This window comes from Coenobita brevimanus, chromosome 67 (assembly GCF_032717465.1).
Source record: "Coenobita brevimanus isolate Jiangsu-jjx chromosome 67, ASM3271746v2, whole genome shotgun sequence".
Lineage (NCBI taxonomy): Eukaryota > Metazoa > Arthropoda > Malacostraca > Decapoda > Coenobitidae > Coenobita > Coenobita brevimanus.
Window position 1 is genome coordinate 12476711 of NC_137020.1, and position 21456 is coordinate 12498166.

Genomic DNA, 21456 nt, shown 5'->3' on the forward strand with positions numbered 1-21456 from the left:
TTTGGCAAATACTTCAACTATGACATATATGTACATCACTGGCATTTTGTGCACATGCGGGGCCCAACGTGTATACTGTATATATATATATATATATATATATATATATATATATATATATATATATATATATATATATATATATATATATATATTGCTCACCCAGGGTGGGTTCATTAAAAGTTGTAGGTGTTGTAGTTATGGAGCTATGGTTGAAAATATCCTACTGTGGAAGGAAAAAAATACATGCAAGGTCTCAGTTTGTTAGGGAACAGTAATGATCGTGTATGTTATTTTCCTTCCACCTTGACCTTCCCTGATACCAGATGCCATCTCTCTCTTATCTTTTTTTTATTTGAATATTTGAACAGCTGGACCGGTACACACAAGAGGACCCAGTGACAATTTCTACGCCCGTTTAAAGACCATTGGACCGCCATCAGGAGAAGAGAGAGGCTGGAAACTGTTGGTCCATGGTCAGGGGGGAGGTGGACCAGTCAGAATGGCTACATCTTCTTTCTCTGTCTACCCACAATGGAGCCCAGATGTACAGATTACTGTAAGGCAGGTCAGTTGGTTGTGTATCCATCTATCTGTCTGTCTGTCTATCTTCTTGTCTGTTTATTTATCTTTCTTCTGTCTGTCTGTTTAAATGTGTCGATTTAGATAAATACATGTCTAAATGTCTACTGATCTCTCTCTCTCTCTCTCTCTCTCTCTCTCTCTCTCTCTCTCTCTCACTAATAAGAGCAGCTAAAAAAACTTATTATGAATCAAAACTAAATGCAGTAGATAGCAAGAAAACCTGAGAGATTATTAATTATTTAATGGGGAGAAATAGTGATAATAAATGGCCAAATTTTATTACATTTCAGGATAAATTCATTTGTAATTATCATAAAATAGTTGAAGCATTTAACGAATTTTTTTGTAATATTACTAGTAGATTAGCCTTTAATATCCAGCAATCTCCAGTACCATTTACTTCCTATCTTCCCGAACCTTCTGTATTTTCATTTTTTCTCGGACCAACAACTGTCTCGGAAATTGGAACAGTTATTAGCAACCCTAAGTTAACGTCATCTGGATATGATGATATTAGTGTGAAAATAATAAAAGAATGTAATAATGAAATTTCTCCTGTTCTAGAATATATAATCAATAGATCTTTTAAAGAAGGCTGCTTCCCTAAGTACCTCCAGATTGCTAGAGTAATACCTATACATAAAAAAAGGTGAGAAAACTATTCATACTAATTACAGACCTGTCTCAATCCTCCCATGTTTTAGTAAAATTTTTGATAAGATTATAGCAAGTAGACCTGTGGATTACTTATCTAATTGTTCTTTATTATCTGAATATCAATATGGCTTTCGTCCTAAATATTCCACCGAATTTGCTGTGCATCATCTTTGCAAAACTATCTATAGTGCAATAGACAACAAGGCATACCAAGTTACAGTATTTTGTGACCTATCCAAGGCTTTTGATACCATACCTCATTTTGTCTTGCTTGAAAAATTAATGGTTTATGGAATCCGTGGTACGGCACATGAATTGTTCAAAGGTTTTTTAAGCCACAAGAAACAGTGTACAGTAAACAACAACACACCGTCTTCTTATACACAAGTTAAATATGGTGTACCACAAGGATCAATTTTGGGCCCTCTTTTATTTTTATTATTTATAAATGATATTACACATAGTACTGATAAACTAAAATTCCTGCTGTTTACTGGTGATACGACCATTTTTCTTCAAGGCCAAAACCTTAGGGAAATTCAAAATACATTGAATGAAGAACTTGTTAACGTATCTAACTGGATAAGAAGTAATTAATTAATTTTAAATATTAGTAAAACACATTTTATGTTATCACATTCTTTAATGATACAGCCAGCACATATTGATGTATTTATTCACAACCTCATGTTCGATCAAGTTAGAGAGTCTAGATTTTTCAGTGTTATAACTGATGAAAAATTAAAATAGAAGTCTCAGGTATTCGGAGTAATGGTTAAATTTAGCAAAATAATGGGTGTACTATATAATATTCGAAATACTATTACCATTAAATGCTTAAGACAAATTTACTTATCATTAGCTTATCCACACCTGTTGTATTGCTCATCTAAATGGGGAGGAACATTTAAAACTTACCTTGATAGTCTATTCGTCACACACAAAAAGTTGATCCGTGTTATGACCAACAGCCAGCATTATGCCCACACAAACCCTCTGTTCAAGGACTTAAAATTACTTAAATTACATGACGTTTTGTCACTCCAGACTCTCATATTTGTATATAAAGTGTTGTACCTATATCCAATTGACAGTGGTTTTCAGTTTATATCACAGAATCCAGACAGCAGAAGGCCAAATGATCTGAAACTCCCATTATGTAGAACATCCCATGCACAGCATTGTATATTGGTTAGAGGAGTGAAATGTTGCAACCAGCTAACAGAAGATTTAAGGTGCATTACATCATGTGATGTTTTTAAGCATAATATGAAACAAAGGTTTCTAAATAATTATTGGTACTGTATCTCTATTTTTTTTAATTCATTATTTTCTCTTGCACTGTAAAAATTATCCGTATTAGTTGTGCATAACCTGTCTAGTTGTGTATATATCTTTTCATTATATACGATGTGCTTGTATATGTATAACCATAATGTTATGTATGTGTGTAATGATTGTGAGAACTAAAGTTAGAAATTTGTATATAAGTTTGTATTAGGCTATCTGTAAGTCTCGTTTGTATTTCTTCTGCATGGTAAGTCTAGTACGAAGTCTGTATTAGAGCTCCAACTCAACAGACCTGGGCTTCAGAATTCACATGTATGTATATTGTTTCTAATTGTATTACATGAGGCCAAAAAATGTATCAGTATCAGTCTCTCTCTCTCTCTCTCTCTCTCTCTCTCTCTCTCTCTCTCTCTCTCTCTCTCTCTCTCTCTCTCTCAGCATGTTAGATTTTCATACAGATAATTTTGTCCGATGGTTTAGAGAAAGAGAGAGAGAGACACACACACACACACACACACACACACACACACACACACACACACACACACACAAACAAAAGCTTCCCCTAACTTCATATTGGTGGATACGAAACATACAAATAATCCCTTGTCGTAACCGTTATTTTTGTTTGCAGGGTTAACTAGACACAAGTAAATTCCTACGGTTTACCTCTCGTAACCAGGAATTGCTTTTTGATGACAGGACGGGGGGATTCTAATGCCCTTGTGCGTCCTGGGAAAACTAATTTACGTTGTAAATACCCCTCGTAACTACCTTTGTGCATCCCACTCCACGCTTCGGCATTGCGGAACTGCTGTTAGATAAACCCAATAACTCTAGCATAATCAATGACCAAACGCGCGAGATGATTGGGAAAATCGCTTCTCTTTAGATAAATAAATAGATTGATAGATAGGTGTGTGTGTGTGTGTGTGTGTGTGTGTGTGTGTGTGTGTGTGTGTTTACCTAACTGTCATCTTACCTAATTGTATTTTAACCGGAATGAGTCAAGCTTGTACTGCCCCTTGTATTAAATTACTTTTATCATACATATCCTTAAATTTATGAACTTTTTTGGTACACACTATTTCATTCGGTAGCGCACCGCACTGATCAATTACCCTATTTCGGAAACTGAATTTCCCTACGTCATTATCACCTCTCTTTTTATGTAGTTTTTGGAGTGTTCTCTTGGTGATGCTTCCCCATAAGTTCTTTACTAATTAATGTCTACTTTCCCTTTCTCTGAGACGAATTTATAGAGCATAATCATGTCTCCTCTTTATCTTCTCTCTTGTTGTGTTGGTAGACTCATTTTTTCTAGTTTTTCTTCATAGCTTAGATTCCTTAAGCTTAGTACGCATCTTTTGGCGGCCTTTTGTACTTTTTAAATCTTATCTATGTGCTTTTTGAGATAAGGGTTCTACCTACTGATGCATACTCCAGGGTTGGTGCGATGAATTACGTTATCTTTTTCAGCAGGTCTTCATTTGTGGATGTGAATGCCATTCTCATATTAGCAAACTATGTATACTGTACATGTTCCGTACCTTCTCACTGATGTGGTCAGCCGGAGATAGTTTGTTATTGATAATTACTCCTAGGCCCTTCTTTCTTTCTGATATGTGTACAGTTGAACCTCCTGACTTATGATCCCAACCTGGTCTTTTTCAACTTTTACCAAACTTATATGAATGGGAATAGAGACAGCAGGGGGCTGTAAACATTATTGGTTGGGGGGGGGGGTGCAGAGAAGGAATGCAGTGCCAGGAGACGTGACAGTCGCACAGGTGAAGAGCGCTGTGAAACGGCTGAAAAATCGGGAAGTAGCTGGGGTTGATAAGGTGTATGCAGAGATGCTTAAGTGTAGTGGAGAGAGTGGAATGACGTGCTTGTTGGAGATATGTAAGAAGGCATGGATGAGTGAAACTGTGCCTGCAGAGTGGAAAAAGGCTGTGATCGTACCCCGTGGACAAAAATAAAGGTGAGCGAAGTGAGTGCAAGAATTATCGTGGCATAAGTTCATTGAGTGTAGTAGAATTATTATAGACAAAGTAAGAGAGATATCAGAAGTCCTAGTGAGTGATGAACAGGGAGGCTTTAGGAGTGGCGGAAGATGTGTGGATCGAGTATTACCAGTGAGACAGATAGCAGAGAAGGTTTGTGAGAAGGACCATAAGGTGTTTATGGCATTCATGGATCTGGAAAAAGCATACGAGAAAGTAGACAGAGAGGGATTGTGGAAAGTTTTGCGCATGTATGGTGTAGATGGTGAGCTGCCAGGTGCTGTCAAGAGTTTTTGTAAGGGTTAATGGGCATCTAAGTGAATGGATCACGATCGGTGTGGGCGTGCGACAAGGTTGTGTGATGTCCCCATGATTGTTCAATGTATATATGGATGGGGTGATGAGAGTAGTAAAAATACGAGTAATGAAGAGAGGGATGGCGTTGGTAATGAATGGTGATAGATGGAATATCTCAAATTTGTTGTATGCTGATGATGCAGTACTGCTTGCAAGTACAGGACAAGAACTTGGTAGGCTAGTGCAGAGTTTTGCTGATGTCTGTGAGCGTCGTGCCTTGAGAGTAAATGTAGAGAAGAGTAAAGTGGTGGTTATTGAGAGAGATGGTGACTCCCAGTGTGATGTCACAGTGAATGGAGAGAGACTGGAATTGGTGAGAGAGTTCAAATACTTGGGTACAGTGATAGAAATGAGAGGAAAATGTAGAAAAGAAGTTGAAAGTAGAGTGACACAAGAAAGAAAAGTAGCTGGTGCAATGAAGGCCTTGATAAGAAACAGAGGCTTAAGTGCTTTAGTGCTGCAGTTGCACGAGGCTTACATGAGGGAGTATTGGTGCCAGCTTTAACATATGGGTGTGAGACTATGGTGTGGCATGAAAATGAAAAGTCAAGAGTAAGAGCCGTGGAGATGGGTCTGCTGAGGAATGTATGTGGAGTACAGAGGGTGGATAGGATACGAAATAATGTGATTCGTGAAAGGTGTGGAGTGAGGAAGTCAGTGGAAACCAGAATCGAAGAGAGTGTCCTGAGATGATATGGTCATGTGGAAAGAATGGAGAACAATAGAGTGGTGAAAAAGGTATACCTGAGCGAATTTAAAGGAGGGAGGAGACGAGGTAGGCCAAAGAGAAAGTGGAGAGATATGGTGGATGAGTGTTTGAGGACGAGAGGTTTGAAAGTCGGTTGGGCTAGGGAACTGACAAGAGATCGAGCTGGCTGGATGAATGTTGTGAGGAGAAGTGCATGATCAGGGATATTGGCACCCCTTGTGAGCATGGCAGCGTCCAGATTGACTCAATCGGATACGTTTGTGTGAAGCTGCAGAATGTGGTGAATGTTTTTGGTGTATCCGGTAGAGCCAGGGTTCCGGGGGCTTGAGTGATGAGTAAATGGAAGAGTGGCCTATTTGGATTGGGCAAGTTTGTGCTGTCCGGACATTGCTACTCCTCACCCTGCCATTGGGTGGAAAAGGAGGTCCGGATGATGATGATGATTACCAAACTTATATACATGTCACTTGTCCACATTGAATTCCATTTGCCATTTGTTTCTCCATTCATGAAGATTATATCATTCTAATTGTAGCTTTCTACAAGAGTCTGTATTAGTAATTTTCTTCTTTGTATTTTTGCATCATCAGCAAATGTATTTAGATAGCTTTCATTTCCAATGTTACTATCTATGTCATATACACTAAAAACATAACTGGTGCCAGCAATGAGCTCTGTGGAACTCTTCTAGTCACTTCCCTCCGTGATGAATAAGTACCCCTTAGTACTGCTCTCATTTCCTTTTTCTGAGACAATCTTGCATCCAACGGTACAGGTTCCCTTGGATTCCTCCTTGATGATACAGTTTCCATAAAAGTCTTTGGTGTGGCACTCTGTCAAAAGCTTTCTTGAAATCTAGATAGATACCGTCCACCCGTCCTTCTCTTTTCCGTAATGTTTCTGCAACTCTTTCATTGTAGCTTAATAGATTAGTAACACAAGATTTTCCCTCTCTAAAACCGAACTGCCTTTATTATATTGTGTTCTTCTAGATGGTTTGCCCAAACTTTTCTTGTCAGCTTTTCTAGTATCTTACAACACTGGTCAGTGATACTGGTCGGTACCTGAGCGGATTCTGTCTATTTCCTTTCTTGAATAGGGAAACAATGTTTTTCTTCCAAATATTAGGTAGTTTACCTTGACCTAAAGAGCCCTTGAATATTAAATATATTGGTGTACTTAACTCTTTTGCACATTCATATAGACCTAACATGACATTTTGTCAGGATCATTTACTTTTCCCTTGTCTAATTTACTTAACTCTTTTTTTTTTTTTCTGATATTTGTAAATTTGGCAATATGTGTGGGGATGCATATTCCTTATCATCTCTCTCAGAATTATTTTCTTCCGTAAAAACTGATTGCAAATTTTTATTTAGTATTTCACAAATATTTTTCTCTTGTGTATAGATGATTACCTCGTCCATAATGGACTGTATGATATCTTTAACTTTGGTTTTGCTTCAGATATAGCTCTAAAAAAACTTCGGTTGATCACTACTTTTATATATGTCTTTCTCAAACTGTCTTTGGGCTTCTCTCCCTATCCTTGTATAATCGTTTCTTGCCTGTTTATAGTTGTTATATGCCCTCTCACTATTGTGTCTTCTGTATCCATTCAACAAGAAGTCTCATTACTTTTGATTTTTTACATTTTGTATTAAACCATTTCTTTATTTTCCTCTCTGTTTCTCTGTGCCGTTAGATGTATTTCTGGACACCTACTTCATAGAATCACAGAATTTTTTATATATAACATTTCAATCTTCTCCTCTACGCTCGTTTTCCCAGTCTATTTCTAACAAGTACTTCTTTCGGTCATGGTAGTTGCCCATTTTGTAGTTTTGGCTCTTTTTTGTAATTCTCATTACTGTTAACTATGTCATATGCAATCCTGAAGTTGCAGTTTAATACTGCATGGTCGCTTTTGCCGAATGGAGGATGATATATTATGCTGTCAATATCATTATCTTGCCTAGTAAATACAAGATCCAGTACTGATAGATCATCAAGTCCTCCTCTGGTGTTTTCCTTTACATGGTGTGTTAGGAAAAACTCCTGCACAAGATCCAACAGCTTTTGTTCCCAACTGCTTTCAAGGCTTCTTACATCTAGATTATTCCAATTTATATTTGTACTGAAATCTCCAGTTAATATAATTCTTTCAGATTTCTCATCCATTCTATGTGGTAATGCTCTTAAACTCTGAATTGTCCTCTCTGCCAGGTCTTCATATTCGCCACTTTCCCAAGTGATTGTTTTGGGTGGCATGTATAAATTTGCCACAGTTACTTTCCCATCATATGTATTAATCTTTACTGCAATCAGTTCTACTTGCCAGGGTATATCTAGTTCTATTGCTTTGACTTGTAGATTTTTCTTTGTTAATATTATAATTCCTTCTTTTTTTCCATTCCTACCTCTTCTCCATATACTGTATTCTTCCAAGTTTAGGGTATCGTTTGATATCCTTGGGGTAAATTTTGTTTCAGTTAGGCAAATAATATGTGGTTCCTTTTCTCTGGTGTAATCTTTCATGCCATTCCCTCTACACTTGAGTACATCTACTTAACCATCTTCTTTACATACTTGCCATAGCTTGAGTCTGTTACCTTCCTTCTTTTTATTCCCTGCTTGTTATGTACCATTTTCGTACCTGCAGTCCAGTTAATTTGTTAAAAAAAAAACTTACTCTTCTCTTACTCTGATCTTTCCTGGTTCTTGTTTTTGCTTCCTCCCTCTTCTCCTTTAGTGTTCCCAATTCCTCTTGAGTTAGGCATCTTTTTATCCATACCTTTTAAAATTCCTCTTTTTCCATAGGTTTGTTGGCATTTTTTAATATTTCCTCTACAGTGCTTCCGCACTAGAATGTTGCTTTTGGGGATCTTGACTTCTGTCTCTCATATTTCCTTAGCCTTTTATGTTCTTCTATATCTTTATCACAGATATCCTCTGATACTTGCTTCAGGATGTTCATTATAATTTCCTTTTCCTTTTTGTCCCTTGATATTCTGTTTATTTTTTTATTTTTTTATACTTTACCTATGCCACTGATTACTATAAATTTGTTAATCTCTACAGCTTCCCTTACTAGTTTTGGGAATATTTTTTATTATTTTTCACTTCCTTTCTTACGCTTCTTTCTTCTACATCTATATCTAAATCATTCCTTACTTTCACCATTTCAGCATACGTAGTTTGTACCTCATCTCCGTAATTTCTCACCATTACCTTTACCTGAGTTATTTTCTCTTCAGTATTACTTCTTTGGTCTATAAGACTGCTTGCTTGCCTGATTGTCTCCGTACCATTTCCGAAATCATCCATAATTCTCTCATGGTTGACAACTGCACATTCCATTTCACTATCCGTCGTTCACAGTGATTATACCTCAGCTGATAGTTCATTTATTGTTGTGACTTATCTGTTTATTTCCTTTACTGATTCCTCACTTTTTTTTCTTTCTGTCTGCGCAGCTCGTTCTTGATTTCGTCGATTTCCATTTGAAAAGTTCTCTCTAATCTATTTACGTTTTCAACCAACTTGTAAGTACCAGTTCTGGGTAGAAGTCATCATCCTGTTTTTTACCTTTGTCTTTTCTCTTAGCACTTTCTAAAAGCATCTTTCAGAAATATGAACCCATCGCAAAGAAAAGAAAATCTCTGCTTACAGTTTTTGCATCACTCTGTAGTCTGCTAACCTTCGTGTTGTCCAGCTCACGTAAGGAAAATCAGCACATTCCCTGACACTGATTTATAGATGTTTACTTACATAAGGCTACACTTTCTTTGCTATAACTTGTTTCACTGTGTTGAATCATCACTTAAATTTGCCTGATACGAGCTTGACCCATAAATAGATACAACTTAGGTATCCTCAAGGCGGAGTTCAGTGATGTACGCCCAACTCTTGTATTGTCTCCCCCATGTGTGTGTGTGTGTGTGTGTTCTTCCTTAATTGTTCTTACCTAATTGTGTCTTTACAGGAATGAGTCAAGCTCGTACTGTCCCGTGTCTTAAACGATATTTATCGTACATATCCTTAAAATTGTGAATTGTTTTGGCACACACTATTTCATTCGGTAATGCATTCCACTGATCAATTGCTCTATTTGGGAAACTAAATTACCTTATATCTTTATCACCTCTCTTCTTATGCAGTTTTTTCCAGTGTCCTCTTGCTGATGCTTCCCCATAGGTTAAGTAATCATTATGTCTATTTTCTCCTTCCCTGATATCCATTTATATAGCATAATCATGTCACCTCTTTTCCTTCTCTCCTGCAGTGTTGGTAGATTCAGTTTTTTTAGTCTTTCTTTGTAGCTTAGATCCCTTAAGCTTAGTACCCATCTTGTAGCGGCCCTTTGAACTTTTTCAATCTTGTCTATGTGTTTTTTGAGATGAGGACTCCAGACAACTGATGCATACTCCAGGGTTGGTCTGATGAATGATGTTATTATCTTTCTTAGCATGTCTTCATTTATGTATGTGAATCCTATTCTCATATTTGCAAGCAGTGGATACACGTTCCGTACCTTCTCACTTATGTGGTCTACCGGAGATAGTCTGCTATTGATAATCACACCTCAGTCTTTCTCTCTTTCTGATGTGTGTAGGGTTTTATTTCCTAACGTTTAATCCCAATCAGGTCTTTTTCCACTTTTACCAAACTTGATTACATGACACTTGTCCACATGGAATTCCATTTGCCATGTATTACTTCATCCATGAAGTTTATTTAATTCTTCTTGTAGCTCTTTACAAGAGTCTATGTTCGTAATTCTCCTTTGTATTTTTGCATCATCTGCAAACATATTTAAATAGCTTTCATTTCCAGTTTTATTGTCCATATCATTTATATACAGTAAAAACATGATTGGTGCCAGCACTGAACCCTGTGGTACTCCACTAGTCACTTCTTTCCATGATGAGTAATATCCCCTTAGTACTGTTCTCATTTTTCTTTTTATGAGAAAATCTTGCATCCAACAATACAGTTTGCCTCAAATTCCTCCTTGATGGTACAGTTTCCATAAAAGTCTTTGGTGTGGTACTGTGTCAAATGCTTTCTTGAAATCTAAATAGATGATGTCCACCCATCCTTCCCTTTCCTGTAATGTGTCTGTTACTCTGTCATAGTAGCTCAACAGATTAGTAACACATGATTTTCCTTTTCTGAAACCAAACTGTCTTTCTGTTATCATATTGTGTTCTTCTAGATGATTTACCCAAGCTTTTCTTATAAGCTTTTCTAATACCTTGCTTACAATACTGGTTAGTGATACTGGTCGGTAGTTGAGTGGATTTTGTCTATTCCCTTTCTTGAATAAGGGAACAATGTTTGCTTTCTTCCAAATATCAGGTAGTTTACCTTTTTTTTTTTATGCGAGGAAGAAGGAACCAAAGGCCATGAGCCCGCAGTAACAGTTCCCTCCAAGAGAAAATCAAAATACAATAGAGAGCCAAATTCAAGATCCGATCATTTTGAGATGCCTGTCCACACTGCGTTTGAAAGACTGGAGATCATAGGCAGCAGGAAATACAGACAGAGGGAGACAGTTCCAGAGCTGACCTGTTGCATAAATGAAAGACTGGGAGTAACGGTTAACTCTTGCATTAGAGAGTTGGACAGAAAAGGGATGAGAGTTTGCTGCCAGACGGGTGCTACGCGCCCATCGTAGAGGTGGAGGAATGCAAGCAGACAGTTCAGAGGAGCAGTGACCATTAAAGTAGCGATAGAAAAGACATAAAGATGCAACAGTGCGGCGAAGACACAGAGGTTGAAGGGAGTCAGTAAGAGGAGGAGAGTTAATGAGATGAAAAGCCTTTGACTCCACCCTGTTGAGAAGAGCTGTATGTGGGGAGCCTCCCCACACATGAGAGTTGTACTCCACACAGGGGCGGATAAAACCACTGTATAGAGTCAACAATTGTGCAAGGGTAAAGAAAGAGCAGAGTTGGCTTAGCACACCCAATCTCTTGGAAGCAGATTTTACAAGAGATGTAATATGATCTTTCTAAGATAAGTCCCGAGTAAATGAAACCCCAAGCATGACTCAAGGATTTCTTGAAAATTATAAATAATGGTTTACTTAACTCCTTAACTCCTTTGCACATTCAGGTAGTACCCAACACAAAATTTCATCAGGACCATTTGCTTTTCCTTTGTTTAATTTACGTAGCTCCCCCTGTGTTACTTTTTCTGATGTTTGTATATCTGGTAGTATGTGTGGGCATGCATGTTCCACATAATCCCTCTCAAACTTTTTTTTCTCTGTAAAAACTGATTGGAATTTCTTGTTTAGTGTTTCACAAATATCCTTCTCGTGTGTATAGGTGATTCCCTCGTCCGTAATGGAATGTATTTTATCTTTTACTTTAGTTTTGCTTCTGATGTAGCTGTAAAATAGCTTCGGTTGATCACTACTTTTATTTATGATATCCTCCTGTGTGTGTGTGTGTGTGTGTGTGTGTGTGTGTGTGTGTGTGTGTGTGTGTCTTATCTCTTTATCTGTCTGTCTGTCTGTCTGTCTCTCTCTCTCTCTCTCTCTCTCTCTCAAAACAGGGCAAGATCTTGTGTGCTGCGGGCACTGCTCAGTCAGCGTTATCAGTGTCTACCCTGCATCATTTATTCATTTCCTACTCCCACTGCCACACCCACGTCCACACCAGCAGATTGAGCAGTCCCAGCAGCACAAAAGGTAAGCCAGTCTGTACTTCTGGACCTTGATCTACAATGGCCAGTGCATGTCATATTCTTGGGGAAAGATTGATCCTCGTTTGGCCAATAGGTGCTTTACTATTGAAGAAGAATTTTAGTTGCAGAGTTCAGATCATTTAGAACAAATGAATTTATCTTTAGCAGAGCGATGAACTGTAGCATGGTTCTGGGCAGAACATAAATGAGATGAGACTCATGGGTGGGTTGGCCCCAGTACCTGTTGTAGGCCTTCTCCTTGTTGTGAACAGCATTAGAACAAACGTGATTAACCTGCCGCGTCCCATTGACGTATATATACGTCCACACGTTTTGTCACCGTCAGTCCCGTTGACATATATAAACGCGAATCAATTGCAAGGTCCCTAATTTGCACAATTTTCAATTTTCACACGTGATTTTTGGTACGTATACATGGGACACCTTCCTGTACAAGATGCCAGGCAGGGACAATGCCTTACCCTGCATGACCTTCGCCCCCCCGGCATGTCAATGTCTCGGCAATTCACCTGTTACCAGTGCCCTGGCCAGTAAAGACATGTCGTGCCACAGTACAAAATTTAGGGTCAGAGTGATTCCCCAATTGATGGCAATGTTGAGGACAAAGATTACATAGCATTAGAGGAAGAAACAGTCAGAAATGATGATCAGGTAATGTCGCCAAAAAAGGTCAGGTATGTCAATGTGTTTGGTGAGTGAAACAATGCTTATATTGCCTATATTACTGTGTGACAACCAATATACTCTCATACTACATACGGTATAAGTTCGTACCAAATCAATAAATAAATACTGTTTATGAGTGGTGTGGAATAGTTACCATCCCACAGAACTCATTTTCTTTGAAGTCAGCCTAATAGAAAACCCAGTAAGGTAAGAGGTACTGCTACCTGTGTCAAGCATTTTAAGCCTCAGGTGAGCGATTTCTCTATGCATTCTCGATGTTTCTCACCAAAAGTGGAGGTTTGAGCCAAAAAAAAAAAAAAAATCAAAATTGGTCAGGATTGGTGGGAGTCAGTGGTGGAAAATCGGTTGGGACGGGGCAGGTTAAACTAATTTTTTTCTGCATTAGTCACAGAATATGAGAAAGGAATGTATGTTTTGATGCCCGAGAGAATGACCTCCATAATGTGCAAGGCACATTCAGGTGGCACTTGGCCATGGAGGCAATTATCATTCCACAGAATGTCAAAGAAGTACTACCTGAGGGCCTACCAATTAGCAGCTCCAAAATGTCACAGCTGCTGCTTCTTGGGAGGGTTCACAGGCTTTACTGGGGCAATAGGATAGGATAAGGCGATAGGTTGTGATCGAAGGAGCCCAATGGAGAAGAGAGATTAACCCCTAAAACGAGGGGCGTCGCGTTTGCGACGCTCACCAAAAAGGACATAACGGCGGATCGTCGCGTTTGCGATTCGAGTTAATTTTGAATAAACGCGGGCAAGGATGTTCCAGCTGGTATTGTCTATCAGTACCACCACCCTTTAGCTACAATTAGCATACTTTACCTTTGTACTACTGACCTCCGTTGTTGCCAAGTATCGTGTTTTTCCCCCCTCCCCCCCCACCATGGCCCGGCCAGCCTGGCTATGATACATGGCAGCGCTCTGACTGCTCAGAACTGTAAATCTGCGCTCTCCTCTCACAAGCAGTTTATGCTAATAGGAAATGCTTGTTTCCCCAGTTGTCACACTAGCTTTTTTTTGCACGGTTTTCCCCTGTTTAGCGTCAGTTTACCGCAGGCTTTCAAAATGACATTATGGCGAGTTCTAGCTCTTCCGAGTCAGTGCGAGCAGCCGACAGGAACGAGAATAAAGTGACGGGCGTAGGGCAGAATAAAAAGCGCACTGCGGTGATCTTTTGGGAAGTAATATGATTGAAAATAATGTAGTATACATGTTCTTAGCTGTGAAAATGGAAATGTTTGTTGAGTGATGGGAAGACCACCGCCGCGCTGCATGTCGGCCGTACGTTTCATTTATTTTAGCCTTATTTTCAGTGCTTATTGTACAAATGCGGATTCCAAACTACCTGTACGTTGTAGTATAAAGTTTACTGTGACAGAATGAGGCTGTGGTAGAGGGAAAACCAGGTTGCTGGAGGTGTGAAAGTGAAGATTTGGTTACCCAACTTTGCAAGTCTCCACAAGTCCTTGGGTAGTCCAAGAAGGCTCAACACCTGTCTCAGGAGAAAGCTGAATGTAAGTACTATCTGCCATACCAAGTATAATGTTCTAGGGTTAATCTCTGATTTTTTACTAATACTTTCCTACAGGTACTCAGACCACGATCGAACCCCGCCACCCGGGGAAGGTTAGCTGTCCATTGGCCGCGCATTAGGGGTTAACAGCGTAAACAGAAAGATTAGTTGTAAGGAAGAGGTCAAGTATGTTGATGGTTCTAAATGGCCAGAGAGACCGGGGTTACTCAACAACAACAACAGCAGCAACAAAAACAGTGACAACAGCAACACACTCCAATTACTAGTGGGGGATGGGGGGAGGGCAATGATATTCCATTAGATCTGAATTGCAGGAAACTGTATTTATCACGTCCATCCTGCACGCCTGCTATTAACCCACCGCGTCTCATTGATGTATGGGTACATGACAACGTTTCATCACGCCGAGTCTCATCGAAGTACCCATACGTTTTGCAGTTGCGAGGTCCATCATTTGCAGATTTTTCAAGTTTCATGGGGGATTTTTGGTACTCATATGTGGGAGACCTTCCTCTACCCGCCACAAGGTGGCAACAAGGCCTGACCCAGCTTGACCACCCCCTCCCCCTCACGCCATTGTCTCAGCAGCCCACCTGTAAGGAGTGACCTGGCCAGTAAAGACATGTTGTGCCACAGTCTCTCTGATGATGAAATTCAAGGCAGGAGTGATTCCCCAGTCGATGACGAGGTGGAGGACAATGATTAGTGGCGCCAGAGGAAGAAACGAGCAGAAGTGATGAGGAGGTAACGTCGCCAAGGAAGCTGCGGTATGTTGATGTGTTCAGTTAGTGAAACACAGGGGCGTAGCGAAGGGGGGGAGCAGAGGAGGTGGCCACCCCTCCCCTTGGGGGTCTTGAAATCTTTTGGGGCAAAAAAAAATAATAATAATAAATCTTTAAAAATAAATAAATAAAACACCTGAGAGAGAGAGAGAGAGAGAGAGAGAGAGAGAGAATCGTGCTGAGTCAGCATCTGCAGACATAATTTTGAATTGGTTCTCAAAGAGGAAAGCAAGAAGACTGAATCACCTGTTATGAATGTACAGTACTGTCGTGGCATGCAAAATTGCTGATGGCATATTTATGTAACTAGGGGGAGGCGGTGGCTGAATTGGTAGAGAGATGGCCTGCAATCCTAATGGACCCAGGATAGAATCCCAGCTGGAGCAGGGAATAGTTTAAGGATTTGACTTTCCTAAAAGTAGACTTTCCTGATCTACCAGATGACCCACTGACATGTCGTAAAAATACCCCTGCTAATACCAGTATACCAATCCTGTATGAGGCAGCCCTAGCATGTATTCAATATGGCCGATGGGTGTTAGCACCAAAGTGGTGACATATGGAGGTGTAGGAGGCCTACTGGGCCTTGGGATACGTCACTGCTCACGAGAAATGGGCCCTGAGTCTTTGCCCAGAGTCGGACAAGTCAAATATATATATATATATATATATATATATATATATATATATATATGTATATATATATATATATATATAGTATATATATATATATATATATATATATATATATATATATATATATATATATATATATATATATGTATATATAGCAGTTGTAGAGTATCAGTATGAATGAAACTATATTTATTTGTCTGAGTTCGACAGTGTCTTATGTTTTTGTTAATCAGGGTTTCCTTCTATTTAAATAAATCAAAACTATGATTTCTTAAGCAATATCTGTTCAAAGAATGAAAATGATCTGCTTGAATGGGTGCTACAGCTTTTATTGCCTTTTATTAAAGTAGAAATCAGGTGTGTGTGTGTGTGTGTGTGTGTGTGTGTGTGTGTGTGTGTGTGTGTGTGTATATCTATATATATATATATAGTTTAAAATTTTTTTCTTAGAACCGTAAATTAAAAATAGCAGAGAAGTCTACGTATATTAGCATATTTTAAATGCATACCCTTTTACTTTAACCAGGTACAGGTACAGTAGGTAGAATTCCAATGCGTGGCACATTTATAATTGTAGATGATGTATGGGCTATGAATGTGGTTCTTAACCCGCAGCGTCCCGTCGACGTGAATTAACGTCCACACGTTTTGTCACTGCCAATCCCGTCGACATACATAAACGCAAATCAATTGCAAGGTCCCTAATTTACACAATTTTCAATTTTCGCGAGTGATTTTTGGTACGTATACACAGGACACCTTCCTCTACAAGATGCCAGGCAGGGACAATGCCTTACCCAGCATGACCTCCTCCCCCCCCTGCACTCCATTGTCTCAGCAATTCACCTGTTATCAGTGACCTGGCCAGTAAAGCCATGTCATGCCACGGTACGAAATTCAGGGCCAGAGTGATTCCCCAATCAATGACAATGTGGAGGACAAACTTTACATAGCATTAGAGGAAGAAACAGTCAGAAATAATGATCAGGTAATGTGGCAAAAAAAGGTCAGGTATGGTGATGAGCTGGTGAGTGAAACAATGCTTATAATGCCTATATTACTGTTTGAAAACCAATATACTCTCGTACTACATATAAATTCGTACCAAGTAAAAAAATAAATACCGTTTATGAGTGGTGTGAAATAGTTACCCTCCCATAGAACTCGTTTGCTTTGGTGCCAGCCTGTTAGAAAACCCAGTTAGGTAAGGAGGTACTGTTACCTGTATCGAGTATTTTAAACCTCAGGTGAGCGATTTCTCTATGAATTTTCGATGTTTCTCACCAAAAGTGGAGGTTTGAGCAAAAAACAAATTTTTCCAAAAGTGGTCCGGATTGGGGGGAGTCAGTGGTGGAAAAGTGGTCGGGATGGGGCGGGTTAATGTTATATGATACTTGGGTCTTGAGGTACCAAGATATTTGTGAAATGTTGGATATTATATTGCTTTCCTTTAGAATACAATAAAAAGTTTTTATCACCTTTTGTCATATTAATGTTGACATTTCCAGGTTCCAACTAACTTAGCTAGGATTATTATGCTCTCAAAGGCGAGGAAAATGCACATGAGACTCCCAGATGCATTATTGTTCTTTTATTCCTAGATCTTTAAAAAAGCTTATTTTGCCAGCCAAAATCATTTTCTTGCTCTAGTTTTCGCCATTTTCACTATAATGAGTTATCATCTAAATAATCCAGTACATACATTCATAGGCCTCAGAAAGCACCTAAAAGTATTTAATTTTCAAGAATATTCCAGGGGCTCACAGTGTCCCCCCAGACCTCCCAGCTTCAGAGCCTCGCTTTAATCGCCCCTCGCCACCTTTGAAGAATCTACAGACATCTTTCTCCCGCCCCCTCCTTGCGAACTTTCTGGCTACACCACTGGTGAAACAACACTTATATTGCCTATATTATTGTGTGAATACCAATATATTCTTGTACTATATATAAAGTCGTACCAAGTGAACAAATATCTACCTATTGTGAGTGGTTTGCAATAGTTACCGCTACCATAAAAAACGCAACGGCCGCAGCGCTGCTTCAGAGAACACATTACGGTACCAGGTGTTTAAAGGGTCACCTTTATAGCCCATTTATTTTCTAAGCTCAGGTGAGCACTTTTTCTGTGATTTGCCATTGTTTTTCACAAAAATCGAAGATTTGAGCCAAGAAAAAAAATTTCCAAAATCTGCCGGGATTGGGGGGACGAGTCAGAGGTGAAAAATCTACAGGGACACGGTGGAACCAATATGGCTGTCACATAACCAGTATGAACTCATTGTGAACATAGATAGAGATAGAGATCGAGATAGATAGACAGATGGACACAAAGGAGTACAAAGGAAAGCAAACAGCAACAGACCTAATGGTCCCTTCGAGGCTGCTTGTTGCAAAGAAGGCTATTATTATCACTGATGGGGAGCACAACCGAAAAAGGACCTTGCACAAACACAATCCGCAATCCACAGTTCACTACCTTGCGCAAGCGCAAGTGCGCAATTTGACAAATATTTAGCATGCGCAGTGTCACAAAGCGCAAGCGCAAACCATTTGCATATACTTATGGGAAGTACTGTAAAATATTGAGATATTTAAATGAAATAGCATACTAACTTTTATTTATTATTATTCTATCTATCTGTCTATCTATTGCCAGACGCCATAATCCCGTAATGGGTGGCCACTGGCCACAAACAAGCAACAAATCGCCTCCATGTCGCCCTGTCCCCCGCCATTTCACTGCCCTGCTCCCAGCTCACACCTCCCTCTCTCATATATTCTCCACTCCATCCCTCCATCTCATCCTTGGCCTCTCCCTCCCTCACCTCCCCTCCACCTCACTCACATACACTCTCCTCGTTAGTCTCTCACTCTCCATCCTCTCCATATGACCAAACCACCTCAGTGTGTTTCTCCTAACGCTTCCTATCACATCCACATCCACACCACAACGATCCTTCACTTCCTCATTTGTCAGTCTGTCTCTCCATGAAACTCCACATGCTCCTCTCAAATAACTCATTTATTTCCACAGCTCTCACTCTTGACTTCTGTCCCTCCAACAAGGTCAAAGCTTCACTTCCATACAGTATTGTGATATCAACTCTAATGTATGGAAGTGAGGCTGCTTGTTGCAAAGAAGGCTATTATTATATGTAATTTGAAAAGTAGAAAGATAGTAAAGCAGGAATGTCCCCCCTCCCCCAACCAACAACCCTGCAGTCGAAGATGACAGGAAAAACGTGAGGAGGACCACCATGCAACATGGAAAAGCTGACATGGAAATTTCATAGGACAGGCTGAAAAGCAGTAAACTGTATATTGTCCTACTATATCAATACACTGCAAATCCCAATAAGCCTCAAGTATCATTATTTTTATACATAGTGTTTCCTGTTACAGTTTCATCATGAACTGAAATAGAGGAAAACAGCGTACATTATTAATCAGTCATGAAGGTGTTCAGCTGGAGATTTGAAGCGAGATACTTATCTAAGCAATTTTTGAATGTCACCACTGTACTGCAGTCAACAACATCACTGGACAGTTTATTCCAAATGTGAACGACCCTGTTAAACAAACAATGTTTGACATCAATAGACTGGAAATGCTTTCCAATAATCTTATACCTATTACCTCTAGTATAGTTTGAGAGATAACTGGAAAGTACTTGCCAACATCCATATTATCAATTTCTTTAATAATCTGAATACTTGAATCACATCCCTTCATAGTCTGTGCTTTGATAGGTTAAATAACTTTATCGCATTTAATCGCTCATCGTATGGATTGTTCCTCAGTCTGGGTATCATTTTTGCCACTCGTCGCTGCACTCTCTCTAATATCTCTATATCTTTCTTGTAATTTGGTGACCAGAACTGCACACAGTACTTCAAATGTGGACACACTAAGAAACCATACAGGGTAAGATTTTTCAGATGTGAACCGAAATGATCTGCCAATAAAGCCAACTAGTTTCTTAGCTATCTGTATTGCTTCTGTGCACTATTTTGTTGGCTTCTGATCACATGTTACAATTATGTGTAGATCATTTTCATTGTTTACATTCGTGAGTTGGAAATGATTCATTGTGTAACGAAATTTTTCATTTTTACTCCCAGTATTACAACTTAGCATTTATCAGTATTAAAATTAAACTCTGAATTGTACTCTTTGCCAGGTCCTCATATTCGTCTTTTTCCCTTGTGTTTGATCTGGGTGGCATGTACAAATTGGCCACAATTACTTTCCCTTCAGATGTGTTGATCTCTACTGCAATCAGTTCTACTTGTGAGGGTATATCTAGTTTTATTTCATTGACTTTTAGATTTTTCTTAGTTAATATTATAATTCCTCCTCCTTTTTTTAAGTTTCTATCTCTTCTCCATTAAGTAACGTTGGGTCTGGTTAGTACTTGGATGGGTGACCGCCTGGGAACACCAGATGCTGTTGGCATCCCTACGTGTCAAGTGGGGTTGGTGGAGGATTAGTGCCCCTCCCTGTAAAACAATTAACTCTAAGCCGTTGGCCACCCCGTTTGGGATACATGGCGTCTGGCAATGAATAAATGAATGAAAAAAAATCCATTTTCCATTTTTAACTCCACTTAAGTAATTTGAGAGAGGGGAAGTCAGTGAATGTACAGTGAGGTTGGATGGCGAGGAAATGGAATATGTGAGTACGCTTAAGTACCTGGGGAGTGTGATGAGTAAGGATGGAAGTTTGGAGGGTGAAGTGCTTGAAAGGGTACAACAAGGAAGAAAGGTTGCTAGGTCATTGAAAGCAGTGATAAGAAACAGGGAAGTGAGCATGAAAGTGAAAAAGTTACTACATGACAGTATTGTGATACCAACTCTAACGTATGGAAATGAAGCTTGGATGTTGTTGGGAGGACTCAAGTCAAGAGTGCCAGCAGTGGAAATGAGTTATTGTGGAGTCACATGGAGAGAGAGGCTGACAAATGAGGATATAAAGGAGCGTAGTGGTAAGGATGTGGATGCGATAGGAAACGTTAGGAGGAACACACTGAGGTATTTGGCCATGTGGAGAGGATGGAAGGTGAGAGACTGACGAGGAGAGTGTATGTTAGTGAGGTGGAGGGGGGTAGGGAGGGGGAGGCCGAGGATGAGATGGAGGGATGGAGTGGAGAGGTATAAGAGAGAGGGGTCTGTGAGTTGGGAGCAGGGCAGTGAAATGGCGGGGGACGGTGACGTGGAGACGATTTGTTTGTGGCCACCTCGTACGGGATTAAGGCGTCTGGCAATAGATAGATAGAAGTAATTTATGAAGATCTTTTTTTTTTTTTGGGTATCTGCTCTTTTACCATTCTTCATATCATCAGTAAATTTTGATATTTTACAAAAACCGCCTTCATCAGTGTTGTTTAAATAAACCAAAAACAATCTAGGACCCAGTACTGTGCCTCGTGGTACTCCACTTAAAACATTTTTCCAGTCTGATTCCTTACCATTCACTACATCGCTTTGTTTACGATTTG

At 39.4% G+C, this 21456-nt stretch overlaps 1 protein-coding gene across 1 annotated transcript in view; it reads left to right on the forward strand.

The window, feature by feature from the left end:
- The window catches only part of LOC145405552 (uncharacterized), a 65702-nt gene that overhangs the window by 35393 nt on the left and 8853 nt on the right, over window positions 1–21456 (forward strand). The window contains exon 9 of the mRNA XM_080276890.1: window positions 444–568. Coding sequence (XP_080133016.1) covers window positions 444–568 — 125 coding nt within the window. The remainder of the gene's footprint in view (window positions 1–443; window positions 569–21456) is intronic.